General features: G+C 53.4%; 1 protein-coding gene across 3 annotated transcripts; it reads left to right on the top strand.

Moving 5' to 3' along the window:
• The first annotated feature begins 1,764 nt into the window (after positions 1 to 1,764).
• Positions 1,765 to 15,315, top strand: CC2D1B (coiled-coil and C2 domain containing 1B). Of its 3 annotated transcripts, none has more exons than XM_060021995.1 (24): positions 1,765 to 1,909; positions 3,446 to 3,568; positions 4,716 to 4,860; positions 5,985 to 6,085; positions 6,461 to 6,613; positions 7,051 to 7,176; positions 7,378 to 7,537; positions 7,733 to 7,914; positions 8,096 to 8,171; positions 8,275 to 8,385; positions 8,475 to 8,605; positions 8,819 to 8,891; positions 9,092 to 9,228; positions 9,646 to 9,763; positions 9,847 to 10,019; positions 10,428 to 10,553; positions 11,567 to 11,625; positions 11,713 to 11,829; positions 12,216 to 12,289; positions 12,437 to 12,495; positions 12,723 to 12,774; positions 13,253 to 13,352; positions 13,519 to 13,609; positions 14,821 to 15,315. In XM_060021995.1, exons 2-24 carry the CDS (start codon positions 3,503 to 3,505, stop codon positions 14,947 to 14,949), a joined length of 2,559 nt encoding a protein of 852 aa, XP_059877978.1. In that variant the 5' UTR covers positions 1,765 to 1,909; positions 3,446 to 3,502; the 3' UTR covers positions 14,950 to 15,315. The 3 variants fall into 3 exon arrangements, with proteins under 3 accessions (XP_059877978.1, XP_059877994.1, XP_059877985.1); XM_060022011.1 differs by lacking the exon at positions 5,985 to 6,085 and adding an exon at positions 2,164 to 2,231 and having other exon boundaries at positions 1,791 to 1,909; XM_060022002.1 differs by lacking the exon at positions 1,765 to 1,909 and adding an exon at positions 2,162 to 2,231.
• The last annotated feature ends 436 nt before the right edge of the window (positions 15,316 to 15,751 follow it).

Genomic DNA, 15,751 nt, shown 5'->3' with positions numbered 1-15,751 from the left:
AATAAGAAATATAACCAACAAAATGGAAACATAGTAAAAGAGGCCTGCAAGTCAAAACACTTTCACATCTATTAAAAAAAAAATCTTTCCATGGTGATATGGAACAATTGGAAACCAAATGCCCCATTGATGTAAGTGTAAACTAGAAAGAACAACTGCATTGGAGATAATTTGGAAATATTTAGTCTATAAAATCCTATGAGCCCCCAATTTCACTCCTAGGAATATACCCTAGAGAAACACATGTAAACACCAGGAATTATATACAAGAATATTCATAGCACTGTAATGGCAAGCCATTGGAAAAGTGAATTATTTTCATACTGTGAGATAACATACAGAAATGAAAAATAATAAGTATCAATGGATGAAGCTAAAAACAAGGTCGAGTAAAAAAAGGAGTTGAAGAATATCTGCAGTGATAACAATGATATAATGTCAAAGCTTGCAAAAAAAAATACTATGGTTTGCTTAAGGATGTACACATACATAGTAGAAATGCTCAGGAATAATAAACACCAAATTCAGGAGATTGAATATCTCTTTGGGAAAGGGTTGTAACATGAGAGGTGGCGAGGGGGCTTCAAGAGTATTGTACTGGTTTTTCTTAAACTTGCGGTAAGTGCCCATGTATTTGTTAATTCACACAATAAATAGTAACTATTTATTTAGTGCCTACTGTGTACCATGCACTGCTCTAGACACTGAAGTTAAAGAACAAACAAAAGCTCCTGCCTTTATGGAGTTTGCAGTCTAGCAAATGTGAAATATTGTACATTTTTGTATGTCTTAAATGTTTCATTATAAAATATTTTAAAGTTTAATGAGAAGAACTATGGGAGTGAAACTTCCATTTTATTTGTTTTCAACATTCTTTTTTTTTTTTTTTTTGGCTGCTCTACCTTATGGCTTGCAGCCTCTTAGTTCCCAGACCAAGAACTGCAGTCGGGGCCTCAGCAGTGAGAGCACAGAGTCCTAACCTCTGGACCACCAGGGAGTTCCCTGAACATTCCATTTTAAAATAGTAAAGACAGTCTCTTCTTCAGGAAATCACCAAAAAGCAATAAGGAGGTGGAAAAGCTCTTTGTCCAAGGAAACTGGAAGATAAAAGTTTAGGAAATAGGCAGGAGGAAGTGATTTGCAAGGTTTTAGATGGAAGATTCCTTCCCCCTACCCTCCAATTGCATTGCATTGCCCTACCGGATAGCGGAGTAAGAACTTGGTGTTAAAAGACAGTAAGAACTGTCTGAAGTAACTTTATAAAGAGGTGCAATGAACACTGCCTTTCATATCTTAAGTATTCAACCCGCCTTCTGATTGGAAAAGGTACATTTAAGTGCTGAATAAGAAGAAGATGGTGAGCCCCATTTCTCTTTCTTAGAGACTCAGTTACACAGGGCACTGCGGAAGATGGTGAGCAGAGAAACCGCTCCTCTAGGGCGGAGGCTGCACCATCCTCACCTCCACGCCGAGGGGCGGGACGAGGACTTGAGGCTAGATAAGTGAGCTTACGCCCAAACAGCCTCAGAGTGGGAGTGAGGGAGAAGCTTGGCGGGTAAATTGTATTAATAAATGGGCAAGGACAGGGTTCAAACCTGCTGCGTTTGCACAAGCAGCCGGACAACCCTGAACTGTACAACAACCCTCCGTGAAAACTTTGCGTTACCTGCCCGAAGGCGCCTGCGCGCTGAGAACCTCACCCTTGGAGTCACCTGTTGGAGCGCCACGCCCGCTTTTCCTTGCGCATGCGTAATACGCGCCGCACCGTCGTGGAGTCACGTGTTAGAGCGCGAGGCGCCTCCCGCCGGGGCGCTTCCTGTCGCGGCTTCCTCGGCGGCCCAGGGGCCGCGGGAGGCCTGGGCGGTCCCCGGCGGGAGAAGGCCCGGGTCGGTTTCGGATCCGCCTCGAGGTATGCCGCGATCCCGCCCACTGGCGAGGGAAGAGGAGGGGACGGCGGGGGAGATGGAGGCGGCTGGGCAGGGCAGGGCGGCGCGTCCTGCAGCTCGGGAGTGGGGTCCCCGGCTTCCCCTCCCCTGCGCACTCCCTGCCCTTCTCTCGCCTGAGCCCGGGCCTGGTACAGCACCGCTGCCCCCAGCCCGGTGCCCCCGGAGCCGCAGACTTAGCGCGTCTCACTGACCCGCTGACTCCGTGTCACCCGCTCAGTTGACCGCCAGCTGTTCACCCAAGTCACTGAAATCTGACGCCTGGAGTCATCCTGAGCGCCCCCTCCCGTGAGTGCACATCTAGTTAACCTCCGAGCCCTGTTGATTTTACCCCCTAACTGGAGTCGGTCCACTTCTCTCCATCCCCAATGCCGCCCCCACGCTGTCTCAGCTTCTCCCCTTTCGCCGAGACCGTTGCAAGATGCTCGGTGCCGAGACGGCTTCCAGCCTGGGTTCGCCCTCCTACTTCCTTCCTTTCTGCAGCCAGAGGGATGTTTCTGAATCGCCGACCTGATCGCATCACGTCCATTGCCTTCAGAATCATGCCCAAACTCCTTTAGGCTTAAAGGTTTTTCTCTTTTGCCCCTTGCTCACATTTTCAGCTTCGCTTGTACCATTTCTTGCCTCACACTTTATGCCCCACTAATCCCAGGATAGTTTTCCTGTGCAGGTAAAGCTGTTGTCACCTCAAAACCATTATCAGGTTGTTCCCTATGTTTGGAATCCTATTCCCCTTCCTTCCCCCCAAAACCTTCATAACTCAGCATGGGCACCACCGTCTCCAAGAAGCCTTTTCTCTCTGCTGGGTAAGGGGCCGCCCCTGGGCACCCATGGCCCCTGGCGCAGCCCTGTGTGGGTTTTGTCCAGTGATAAGGGACGCTCCACCATGTAAATGTTCTTTGAGGACTGACACCATGTCAGATTCATTCTTGCGCTCCCAATGCCCAGGACACTCTGATGCACAGTAGGTCCTATGAATGGTTGTGAGGTCTCTGAGTGAATCAGAATGCTGAGTCAGATTTCTCTAGAGCAGAACTGTCCAATAGAACTTTCTGCAGTGATGAAAATGTTCATTATTTGTGCTGGCTGATGGTAGCCACTAGCTGAGGAACAGGATTTTTAACTTGATTAAATTTAAACATACACAGCCACATATGGCTACTGTGTTTAACAGCACAGTTTTAGAGCCTTTCTGAATCCTACCCAGCCTTATACCCACCCTGTACCTAGAGTTACTTCCCTGAACCTGCCTTCTTAAGCCACTCACCACTCAACCACTTGGGTTTAATATGAATTTGTCAGTCAGTTCGGTAACTTTTTATTGTGTCCACACTCCCCGCCTTAAGCCTATTAACAGGTGGCCACGTCCCTTTCATCTTCCATGGTGCTTGCTTCAGTGCTATACTTCCAGGGCTGGAGTTTCAGCCTTGGGTGTTAAGCATTGCCTTCTTTCTCTGAGTTGGGAGTTTACTAACCACACCCATTGGGGGCGGGGCTTCTAGGCTGCTCCAGTCTGAGCCTCTTCGACTCCCCATTAGACGAGCGTCCAGGCTGCCAAGATGCCAGGGCCAAGACCTCGGAAGGGCCCTCAGGCCAGTGACCAGGGTGTGGCAGCTGCCAAGCAGGTACGGATATACAGCCTCCTTTACCTTCACCTTCACCTCTGGGTCAGTCTGAGCGTGAGGGTCTCTGACAACTCGGGCAAACTGGGTCACGTGTGTGGTTTCCCTGTTCGTCTAGAGACTTTGAGCCATGCCTCCTGGAGTTGGCAGAACCCTTAGAGACCCTCTGACCCGCCCCTGCCACACACCTGTGGGAGATGAGGCCTGAACTCTCGTGTGTTTCATCCCAGGCTTCCTCCTGCCGTGGCCACCTCCGTGTGAATGACCTGGAGGGTTCAAGAACCGCCAGAGTTTAGGGTGTTCTGATGGAGTCTCAGTGCGCTCATGGATTCCTCATTTAGGGCCACAGCTTTGCTTGCCCACGACTTGGGCTGTGGCCCAAGTCGGGGACTGATGGGGTCTCTAATTTTCTCCCTTTATTTCTTCTGGGTGCAAGTTCTGAGACTTCTTAGCCCATTTTTATTGTCTTAAAAGAGGCAGGTAAGGGAGGTGGTAGGATAAGGGGCATAGACTCAAGACACAAGACCTTATTTTAAATTCTAGCTCTGCCACTTACAAGGCTGTCTCAGTTTCATCTGAAAATGGAGATAAAAATAGGACCTACCTTAGAGTAGTCAAAGTCATAGAGACAAAGAGTAGAATAGTGGTTATGGGGTGGGGGGGGCAATGGGGAGTTGTTTAATGGGTACAGAGTTTACAGAGTTTCAGTTTTGCAAGATAAGTGTTCTGTGGACGGATGGTGGTGATTGCTGCATAACAATGTGGATGTACTTAACGCCGCTGAACTCTACACTTAAAAGCTGTTAAGATGGTGGTTTTCACACTACATGTGTTTTACCACAATTTAAAAGAAAATAGGACGTATCTCAGGATTATGAGAAGTAACTGAGATGGTCACATGGAGTGCTGCTACGTACCCTGCCCAGCAACTAGTGCTGTTAGTGTTGCTAGTAATCATAATGGTAGTGTGGTCTTACTGGGTTCTTTGTAGAGTCACCAGGGAGATAAGCATCCCACGGGGTAATGTTGCAGGCCTCAGTTTCCCTTTCTGCACATTAGGCCCCACAGACAGCGAAGGAGCCGCTGAGCTCCTGGAGGCTGGCTCTGGGGCTGGGCTCCACCCTCTGCCTCGTTGTGTGTCTCCTCTCAGCTTGGGCTGTTTATGGAGTTCAGCCCTGAGGACATGCTGCTGGGGATGGAGGAGACTGAAGATGATGGGGACCTGGAGGCTGAGCTGCTGGCCCTCACTGGGGAAGCAGGGACCACAGGCAAGAAGCCAGCACCCAAGGGGCAGGGTGAGTTTGGAGCACTTGATGCTGGGGCCAGGTGGGCTCTGCAGGGGGTGGGGAGCCGGCCAGATCATCCGGTCCTTCTGATATCCATGTCCCTTCTGCAGCATTCCCACCAAGAGGCCATCTTGCCCTGCTCACTTGGCTGTGTGATGGGGAGCTCACTCCTTTCTGGACTGCGCCCTCTCCCTTGTGGACAGTCAGCAGTCTGAGTCGCAGGCTGACTCAGGTCCCTATCCTTAGCCCTAGCCAGGGCCTGGTATAGACTAGGGGCTCAGCACAGGCTGAACTGGGCACATAATGAGTGCACAGAAATTGTGTCAAATGAATGAATAAGTGGTATCTCCCTCCCCAGCTTGGAAGAGGACAGAGACCTGAAGCCTGGGAGGGTCAGAGGGTCTAAACCAGGAACCCTTAAAAAGAACCATCTCCCATCCCGTGTGCTCCTGAGCTGAGGACAAGGAGAGGACCCAAGAAGGGGCTCACTGGTTGGGGAGAACGATGGCCATCACTTCTCTCTCAGTCCAAACCTGCTTTGGGTTTGATGAGCCTGGGTTTGAATCTTGGCTCTGCCATTTACCAGGATTGCAATGTTAGGAAAATTAATAAAGTTCTCAGTTTACTCATACATAAAATGTGGATAGTATTACCTGTCTTTTTTTTTTTTTTTTTTTTTTGGCTACACTGCACAGCTTGTGGGATCTTAGTTCCCCAACCAGGGATTGAACCCAGGCCCTCGGCAGTGAAAGCGCAGAGTCCTAACCTCTGGACCGCCAGGAGTTCCCAGTATTACCTGTCTTGCAGAATTACTGTGAAGCTCAAATGAATGTTAAAAATCTTTATATATATGTGAAAGGTGTGGTTAGGGGGAATGGATGGATATGTCTGTGAATAACTACCACAGCAAAAGTGCCAAGAAGGGAGCAGCTTGTTGCCTGTTGGAGGGCCTGGACAGGTTTCCCTGCTGAGGGTCTTCTGCACTGGGTCATAAAGGAAGAGCAGAGGTGGGACTTTGGCTGTCGAGGGGAAGGAGGATTTCTACCTGGGTGTGCCTGCCAGCTCAGTGGATTGAAGTCCCTCCTTTACTCCTTGGGAATCTTCTCTGAGTTGCTGTGACCCTCTTCCCCCAGCCCCACTGCCTATGGCCCACATCGAGAAGTTGGCGGCAGACTGCCTGCGGGATGTGGAGGAGGAGGAGGAGGAAGGGCTGGAGGACGATGCAGACTTGCTGGTGCGTCTGCCGGGCTGGTGTTGGAGGGCTCTGTGGTCAAGCCTGCGGAGGAGGCCTGGGGTGCTTCCCTCTGTGTGCGCTGATGTTGACTGAGTGCCTTGCCCTTCCTGGGCCCTTTTCCTGACTGTGTGGTGTGAGATCTGTCCCCTTTGATGTGTGGTCTGAGCTCTGTACTTGGGGATTTTCAGATTTGGAGGCTTTACTGATTTCAAGCCTATCCCTGGTCAGATTAAAGGAGTGTTTTGGTAAAGGGGACTTTCAGGCACAGTGAGTGATACTGGGAAATACTGCTGGGGGAGAGTGTCCTTGATTCTCGGGTCCTGTCGTGGGTATGGTCATGAGGCTCCCCAACTCCTGGGACTTGTGTCTCCCCAGACTGAGCTGCAGGAGGTCCTGGGTGCAGATGAGGAGGCTGGGCCCTTGGATGGCGAGGAGACAGCCAGCCCAGGTGGCTCTGAGAAGGAACAGGAGAACATTGAACCTCCAGTGCAGACAGCTCTCCTAACAGCTTCAGTCCCAGAGGCTCAGGTGGGTTCTGGAGGGTCCATCGTGCCTTTGTCCATGTCCTTTGTGCCTGCATGTCCATGTATAACACACACGGAGCACGGCTTGCCTGGGAATACTGTGAACTCTTTCCAGGGCCCTCCTTCAGCAGCTGCCCCAAGCAGAGGCTGAGCCCAAGAAACTCCTTGGTGGTTGCCGGCCTCAAAGGCCTCTCTGTTCTCCCAGACCGCCCCCTGCAGCCATTTCCTGGCCTCCACAGATTGTCTGGGCCTCTGTGTTTGCCTCTGACATGGCCTCTGGCCTCTCCAGTGAGTCTTTGCCTCCCACCTTGAGGCTTTTAGGTTCTTCCTTCTCCTTGAATCCAAGAGCTTCGTTTTCCGGGGCAGCTTCCTTGCAGGGAGGGAGCAGCAAGGGCCTGGCTGGCTCTGGAGTGGTGGGGCCCTGAACTCAAGTATCTACAGGCTGCAGGGCCTCAGGGGCTGCAGGCTCTGCTGGAGGATCGGATCCACAACTACCGGGAGGCGGTGGCCAGTGCCAAGGAGACAGGTGAAGCGGCCAAAGCCAGGCGCTGTGAGCGCGGCCTGAAGGTGGGTTGGGCTCGACTGGGGAGCAGGGCTAGTCGTGGGGCTGAGGGCGGTGAGGGCAGAGGGTGAGGCACCGGAGGAGCTTGGGCCAGCGGAGGGGAAGCCTCCCCGCCAGCCTCGCAGAGGGGAAGGATCCTGGGCCTGTCTTTGAGCAGGGTCCAGGCCGTGATGGCTGGCTAGGTTTCTGGTTCTTCTCTCCCTCAGACTCTGGAGTCCCAGCTGGCTGCTGTGAGGAAAGGCAGGAAGATCAGTGAGGATGAGATCCCACCTCCAGTGGCCTTGGGCAAGAGGCCCCTGGCCCCTCAGGAAACAACCAGCAGGAACCCTGAAGCAGAACCCCCAGCTCCCCCCTCCGTGGAGCCAGGTATCTGGAGAGAGTCAGATCCCATCCTGGTTCCCAAGGTCAGAGCCCAAGGCCTGCCTCCCCATCCTGTCATTGTTCCCTTGCTGTCAGTCACACCTTCCCTAAGAGGTCCTCAGGCCAACCAGACCTGGAGGCACTGGTGACCTTCTTCTTTGACCTTCATGTCCTCTCTGTGGACTTTTTGTTTCTCCATAGACAACCCCTCCCAGCCTGAGACAAGCCTCTTGGGCAGCCCTAGTATTTCTGGGCCCCCTGATTCAGACCCAGACCCACGGGCCTTGCTGTTGGCCCGACAGAGAGAGTACAAAGTGGCTGCCCTGAACGCCAAGCGGGCTGGAGACCTAGATCGTGCCCGAGAGCTCATGAGGATTGGGAAGGTATGGCATCTGGTTCAGAGGTCCTGTGTCCAATCCCTCATTTCACAGATGGGGCGGTGACCTGCTCAAGGTCACACAGCTCGACTGGGCTTCAGTGAGACTGGCCTGGGGGGGAGTTTTTCAGCCCAGATCCTTGGGGTTCCCTGGCTTATGCCCACACCTGCTTTTCTTCCTGCTGCAGAGATTTGGGGCCGTCCTGGAGGCCCTGGAGAAGGGGCAGCCTGTCGACCTGAGTGCCATGCCCCCAGCACCTGAGGGTCAGTGTGGGAATGGGCGGGGGGAGCCTGCTCAGGCTGGGGCTGGGGCTGGCCAGGCACCCCACCCACACCTACATCTACACCTCTGCTCTGGGTCCCCCAGACCTGAAGCCCCTCCCACAGGCTTCCAAGGCCTCCACAGCACCCGCAGAGGTACACCCAGCAGTAGAGCGAGTGCAGCCAGTGATGGCCCCTGACATCCCGGCCACCCCAGGTAGGACCGGATGATGAGACTATGGAGTGGGGGCCTGGGGGGAGGCAGGCAGAGCTGAGGCCGTCTCCTTTCTCCTTTCTCCTTTCAAGTGGCCCCTGCTGAGCCACAGACAGTGCTAGACGCCCTGCAGCAGAGGCTGAACAAGTACCGTGAGGCAGGCACCCAGGCTCGGGGCAGTGGGGATGAGCGCAAGGCCCGGATGCACGAGCGTATTGCCAAGGTGGGCCTGCAGCCTCCCTCCTTGGCTGGCTGCTGTCTGTCTGCTCCCTGGTCTTTGAGTCTTCATCTGTCTGTCTCTCTCTGGAGCTCTTGCTGCCTCAGGGGTGCTTTTTCCTCCTGGGGCTGCTGTCTTTGTCCTCTTCCTGTCTCTCCCTGAGTGGAGCCTGCAGACTGCTGCCCACCATCAACCCCTCCCTCCCTTCCTTCCCTGCAGCAATATCAAGATGCCATTCGAGCCCACCGAGCAGGACGGAAAGTTGACTTTGCTGAGCTGCCTGTTCCTCCAGGTGAGTGGGGCTTGGCCTGGGGGCTTATGAGGTCCCTGAGCAGGATGGGGGGAAGGGGAAACGATTTCTCACAGATCTGCCTCCGCTCTGGGGGAGGCACCCATCCCAGCCGTGCCCAGGAGGACCCACACAGGACCGGCAGCAATCGGGTGCCTCCCCAGGGCTACCCGAACCCTCTCCCCGTTGTCTCTCTTCTACAGGATTCCCCCCTATACCTGGCTGGGAGCCCACTGTGGGTACCGAGGAGGACGTGGTGGCAGCTACTTTAGCAGCTGCCCAGAAACTGGCCTCCTCGGAGGATGCAGCCCCCGCAGAGGAAGACGAGGACGAGGACAAGGTTTGGCTGAGTGCCCGAGGCTCCAGGGGTTGGTGGGGGGAAACAGCAGATGAGGGGTGAACCCAAACACTGGTGTCCAGCGAGGTAGATATTCTTTCTTCTACTTTACAGAGAAAAAACTTGGGCAAGGGCACCCAGCTAGGAATTAGCAGAGCTGGATTCAGACCAAGGTGTTTCTGACTCCAGAGCCCAGGTTTGATCCCCATTACCCTGCTGTCTCATGTTGGGAGGTTAGCTCAGAGAGATTTTGAGGCTTCTTCTAGCTCTGAGACTCTCTAGGGCCCACGAGGGAAAGCCATTCCTTTCAGGTCACACAGTGAGTAAGTAGTACAGTGTTAGGAAGAGAGCCCGAGTCTGGAAACTGCCATGGCCGGGGTGGGGAACAGCCTCCTGTGACAGCCTCCTGGGCACCTGCAGGATGAGCCCCCAGCCCAGGCCCCAGTGGCCAAGAAGCCAGCACAGCCTCTGGTCCCTTCATCCCGGCCCCTGCCTGAGCCCAAAGCCTCGAGTTCTAAGGAGTCACTGAGTCCGGCTGGTGAGTTGGGGAGAAGAGGGATGGAGGAGTGAAGGCTCTAGTGAGAGGCAGGCATGGCTCTGACCAGCGTCCCCTCCCTCCAGTGCAAGAACAGGTGGCCCTGCTGCAGGCACGGAAACTGCAATACCAGCGGGCAGCCCTGCAGGCCAAGCGTGGCCAGGACCTGGAGCAGGCCAAAGCCCATCTGCGGGTGGCCAAATCCCTTGAGGCTCAGATCATCCAGGTGCGGGCTGGCCGACCTGTGGACCTCTCCAAGGTGAGTGTCGCCTGGTTAATGAGCAGCAGGACTTCTCAGGCAGAGAGGTGGGTGGCCGGCTGGACATGCAGACTGAACAAGGTGGCTGCTTGGAGGAGGTGGGACCTGAGTAGGATGTGGTGACAGCTGAGAAAGCCTTGTGCTTATGCATCTCTCTGTCCCAGGACCCCAAGAGAGGCCAGGGGAGGCCAGGGGGGCTGCCTGTGGTGAGAGCTGACCAGGACGGGCAAGGCCAGAGGAAAGCAGAGCATTGTAGCAGCCTGGGATAGGATGGCAGGCAATGAGTTCCCATCACTGCAGGTTACTAGAGGCTGGAGAAACATTTCGTTTGGATTCCTGTGTCTGTTAGGCTCAGTAGAGGAATAATCTAACTCTTGAGGCCCCTGAGGGGCCTTGTGACCTGGGCAGGTGCCTTCACCCTTAACGGATGAGGAGGGCGACTTCATCCTGATCCACCATGAGGACCTGCGACTCTCTCAGAAGGCTGAGGAGGTGTATGCCCAGCTACAAAAAATGCTTCTGGAGCAACATGAGGTCAGTAAACTGCTTGTCTGTCCTCCCCTTTCAGTGCCCACAGCCTCCCCTTGGTGAAAGGCAAGATAGGATTCAAATTCTAGCTCTTCTACTTACTTGGCTGTGTGATCTTGGGTAAGGCACTTCCCTTCTCTGAACCACATTTTCCTCATCTATAAAATGGATGATTAATGCCCCTCTTGCCAGGGTGGTTATGAAGTTCAAACAGAGTGCAGGGGGAATTACTTTGAAGATGGGAGGAAGAAGTGTTTGGGGAGACAGATATGCGTGTGTGTGTGTGTGTGTGTGTGTGTGTGTGTGTGTGTGTGTGTGTATGTATGTAAGATATACATAGATGTATAACTGGGTGTATGTGTATCTATCTGAACGGCTGCCTGCAAGTCTGCTTTCTAAAGTGATATTTCTATTAGGTTTTTTTTTAAATTTATTAATTAGTTTATTTTTGGCTGCCTTGGTCTTTTTTGCTGCGCGTGGGCTTTCTCTAGTTGCGGCAAGCTGGGGCTACTCTTCATTGCTGTGTGCGGGCTTCTTATTGCCGTGGCTTCTCTTGTTGTAGAGCACGGGCTCTAGGAGCACAGGCTTCAGTAGTTGTGGCTCGCGGGCTCAATAGTTGTGGCTCGTGGGCTCTAGAGCTCAGGCTCAGTAGTTGTGGCGCACAGGCTTAGTTGCTCCGCGGCATGTGGGATCTGCCCAGACCAGGGCTCAAACTCGTGTCCCCTGAATTGGCAGGCGGATTCTTAACCACTGCGCCACCAGGGAAGTCCCTTTCTGTTAGGTTTTAATGAAGAATAGGAGTTTGCTAAGGGAATTTAGGGGAATGGCTATCCTCAGGAGAGGAAACAGCAAAAACTCAGAGAAGTGCAATGGGACTTGGGAGCAGTGAACTTGAGGTACGTGTTGGAGGAGAGGGGTGAGTCTACAGAAGGTTGGACCTTTCAGAAGTCAGGCCTCGAAGGCCAACCTAGACGGGTCCTGCTCTGGACTCTGGATTCACTCTGAGCCCCCATTTTCAGAAGTGTGTGCTGTTCTCCAAGCAGTTTATGCACCAGGGCAATGTGGCCGAGACTACCCGGTAAGTGCGGGGCTGGGGCTGGAGCTTGTGGGGTGGGGAGCAGAAAATGAGCCCTGCCATGCTGATGTGCACACCTGTCCCTGTCAGGTTTGAGAATCTTGCTCAAGACCGCAAGAAGCAGCTTGAGATCCTGCAGCTGGCCCAGGCCCAGGGCCTTGACCCTCCCAGCCACCACTTTGAGCTGAAGACATTCCAAACTGTGAGGTGCCAAAGCCTAAGGGAGACCGTGGCTCCAGGCAGGGACTGGGCAAGAAGCTGGGAGCCAGGGGTGGAGACTTAGGCCCCTTGAGTGAAGCTTCCCAGGCTTGACCCTGAAGTAGGCCCTGGGGCTGGGGAGCAGTAGGACATGGTGCCTGTCTGTGAGGAGGGACTCAGAGCTGTGTGGTGGCTGGGGAAAGAGCCCTGGACTAGGGGTCACAGACCGAGGTCTGCACGCCAGCTCTGCTGCTTCTACTCAGACAAGCTTTGCTTTCCTGGGCCCACTCTCCTCTTGTCCACCACCCTGCTGGGTGGGCAGCCACTGGAAGAGGGGACCTTTTCCTACTGCTCTCCTTCACTTTGGGCTCTTTCTCCTTGCTTCGTGGCTCTAGGATCTTCGCAGAACTGAACAGCACAGAAATGCATCTGATTGTTGTCCGGGGAATGAACCTCCCAGCCCCTCCAGGTAGCCCTAGGGCCACCCCTACTCTAAGAGGCACTTGTCTAGACTCTCCACTCCTGGCTGCTTAAGGAGGCACTGGCTCTCCCTCTGCATCAAGTGCTGGACTCCTGGCTACTCCCTCTGACCCTGACTCCTGCTTCTCCTTCATAGGGGTGACCCCTGATGACTTGGATGCTTTTGTGCGGTTTGAGTTCCACTATCCTAATTTGGTGAGATTCAGGTAGCAATAGGATCCTGTGAACCCCATCTTCCCTTCCAGGGCCCTGTGCTCTATTTCTCCCCATCCCTGGAGTCTGGCTATAGGGAGGGGTTTGAAGACCCTTGGGCCCATTCCCTCTGTGGGTCCCTTCCCTCAGCATTGATGTAGCCCAGAGTTCCTGGCCCTGTAGCTCTGTTTTTTCAAGCTGTCCTGACTCCTCTCTTCTCACTGCTTTAGGACCAGGCTCAAAAAAACAAAACAGCTGTGGTGAAAAACACAAACTCTCCAGGTGAGGACCCACGTGAGGGCTGCTTTCTCCTCCCTCTCACCCTCTGATATATCTGTGCAGCACTTGTGTTTCCAGAGTGCTTTCAGATCTATTATCTTACTTGGTCTTCTCAGCTTAGGAGATAAAGGCAGGTATTACTACTACTTCTCTAAGGTAATTGGGGAAACTGAAGCTCAGAGAGGTAGAGGGACTTGCCTAGGGCCTCACAGCAAGGAGATGGTGGAAACAGGACTTGAATCCAGGAATCCTGACTCCAAATTCCAAGCCTTTCCCATTTTGGTTTGATCTGTGTCTAACAAGAACTGTCCAAGTGGACTTCAAGGCCAGGACCTCGATGCTCTCTCTACCTCCCTCTGGTGGCAGTGACTCCGAATTGCAGGCAGAAAGATTGAGAGGAGAGGCCAGCCCTGAGCCAGTTTCCACTTCGTCAGGAAATCCCTGAGAGCCAAGTTCCTCTGTGTTCTCCCCACTCTTGCAGAATTTAATCAGCTCTTCAAACTAAACATCAACCGAAACCACCGGGGCTTCAGGAGGGTGATTCAAAGCAAAGGAATCAAGTTTGAAATCTTCCACAAAGGGTGAGGGCTCTGGTCAGTCACACTGCCAAGGTGGGCTGGGGGGAAGGATTGGTTTCTGTTGCTGCTGCTGCCCCTGCTACTATTCAGTTTTCTTGTGCTGGGTTTAGCCAGCTCATTTCTGCCTTCCCTGCCCAGTCCAATCCTCTGCTGACTCTTGGCTTTCCAGATCCTTCTTCAGAAGTGACAAGCTGGTCGGCACAGCCCACCTGAAACTGGAGCGTCTGGAGAATGAGTGTGAGATCAGAGAGATTGTGGAGGTAGGGTGGGCAAATCGGAGGACTTGGCAAGAAAAGAGCCAACGTTCACTGAACATCAGTCCCTGTTGTGGGTTTTCTGTGCCCATTAATTTAAAAATATCCATAAGTGTGCTATAGAGTATGTGCTATGCCCATTTCACAAATGAAGAGATTCAGAGGGTCTGAGAAAATTTCACAGCGTCACCCAGAGAGGAAGTAGCTACAGTCCTTCCAAGACGCTCTGCACTACTCAGGCTCCCAGGGACGGTGGACTAGGGGGCTTTTGAGGGGCCTGATCACAGCTGTCAACTTGGCACACACAGATTCCTAGGTGTCTGGGGGCAGGTTATGGTTCAGGCAGTTGTCTGGCAACGTGATGAAGTAGAACAAGCTCTGGACATAAAGTTGATAATGTATTTCCTGAGGAGGGACCCACCAGAACACAGCTAGTCCGTGTTTAGGAATCAGCCCCAGACAGCTCCTTAAGGTTCCCTGAACTCACTGAATTTCACAGGGACTCCCAGAACTTGCCCCTGATGATGAGGCAACTAAGGTTCCCAGAGGAGAAGGGTGTTCCACAAGCTCGGACAGAGCCTCTCTGGCACAACTAGGCCCAGACCCTGGCTGATGCCTTCGTAGGCTGGGGCTTTTCCCACTACATTGCCTCTGCCTGTTAGGGGGAGTTCTTAAGTGGGGCCTGTATCAGCCCCAGTGAGGTTGGTTAGACTTCACAATTCTGTAGCACTGCTTTGAACTCCAGCCGCCCCGTCTCCTGCATAGGAGGGAAGTAGCGTGGCGGCTGGAAAGACAAGCACGTCCTGACCTTGCTGCACAGTGGCTGTGTGACGGTATCATTCACTTCTCTGGGCCATCTGTGAACTGAAGTTTTGGGCTCAGTGATTTTTCAGGCTGCACCTTGAAGCCAGAGCATTTCTTCCAGGAGTTGCCAAGGGGACTGTGGGGAAAATTGAGTAAGCAGAGCTCTAGGTTTCTCACTTCCACTTCAGAGCATTGGTGCTTATTTGGATTTACATATGACTTTTTTAATAAGACTTACCTAAAACCACCACCATCAAACAGCAGGAGGGTGGAGTTGTCCTGAGATGGAGACTCTGGTGTTGAGATGCAGGATGCTTTTAGCTCCTCTCTCTCCTCACCTGTGAGCACAGGGAGCTCCCTGCTCCCCACCCCTTCCCCCTCAGTTACCATCTCCCTCTCCGTGGTCCTCACAGGTCCTGGACGGAAGGAAGCCCACTGGGGGCAAGCTGGAGGTGAAGGTGAGGCTGCGGGAGCCTCTGAGTGGCCAGGATGTGCAGATGGTCACCGAGAACTGGCTGGTCCTGGAGCCCAGGGGCCTGTGAGGTGGGCAGCTCTCTGGGCCCTTAGAACCTCTGTCCCCTGCTCACTGCCTGGGCCCTCCAGGGACCCTTCCAGTACTCAACTCATATCTAAGGAGAAAGCCTAGGAATTTCTCATCTGTGAGGAAGACCAAGAGGCAAAACTGTTGGTTGGGTAGTGCTCAGGCTCAATGTCTCGTGATCTTCAGCAGAACTGGGGAAGGAAGTTAACTTTCCCAGGTCTGTCTTCAGGAAACCCTTTCTAAAATCTACTTGTACATTCACTGCAGTTTAGACTTCCTGAGCTTTGTGCCCTTGTGCAACAGAGGGTCAATGTAGGGAGTGGAGTCAGGCCAGCAATTCCTCTCCAGCTTCCCCCCCCCCCCCCCCCCCCCCGGCTTTGCTGGCGATAGCGGTCATTGTACATAAAGGAGATGCTGCTGCACAAGCACCAAAGACCTGTTAAGTACTTGCATATTGACCAGGCCCTACTCTTTCCTGTTGCTGGCCCCTCCCCAGGCCTCCACCCAAACAGGCTGGATTCCAAGATTCCCCCTACCCCTCCGTCTGGGGGAGGGCAAGGACAGCCTCACTGCTCTACCATGGAGCCTTGTAACCCCTTAACCCCTGGGTAGCAACTGCTTGCAGCTTGCCCCAGCCCCCAGTTGCACCATTTCTAGATGTGCCTTTAAAAGATAGAACTGTAAGGGATGGGAAAACTCGAGTGTGATCTGGACACCCCGCCACACCCCCTGCTTAGGGTGGGGGCAGGGTTCTGTGACTCCAGGTGGCCAGTGGCAGCCTATCCCACACAACTCAGTTTACC

Source organism: Delphinus delphis, chromosome 1, assembly GCF_949987515.2.
Source record: "Delphinus delphis chromosome 1, mDelDel1.2, whole genome shotgun sequence".
Lineage (NCBI taxonomy): Eukaryota > Metazoa > Chordata > Mammalia > Artiodactyla > Delphinidae > Delphinus > Delphinus delphis.
This window is presented reverse-complemented; position numbering and strand designations above follow the sequence as displayed.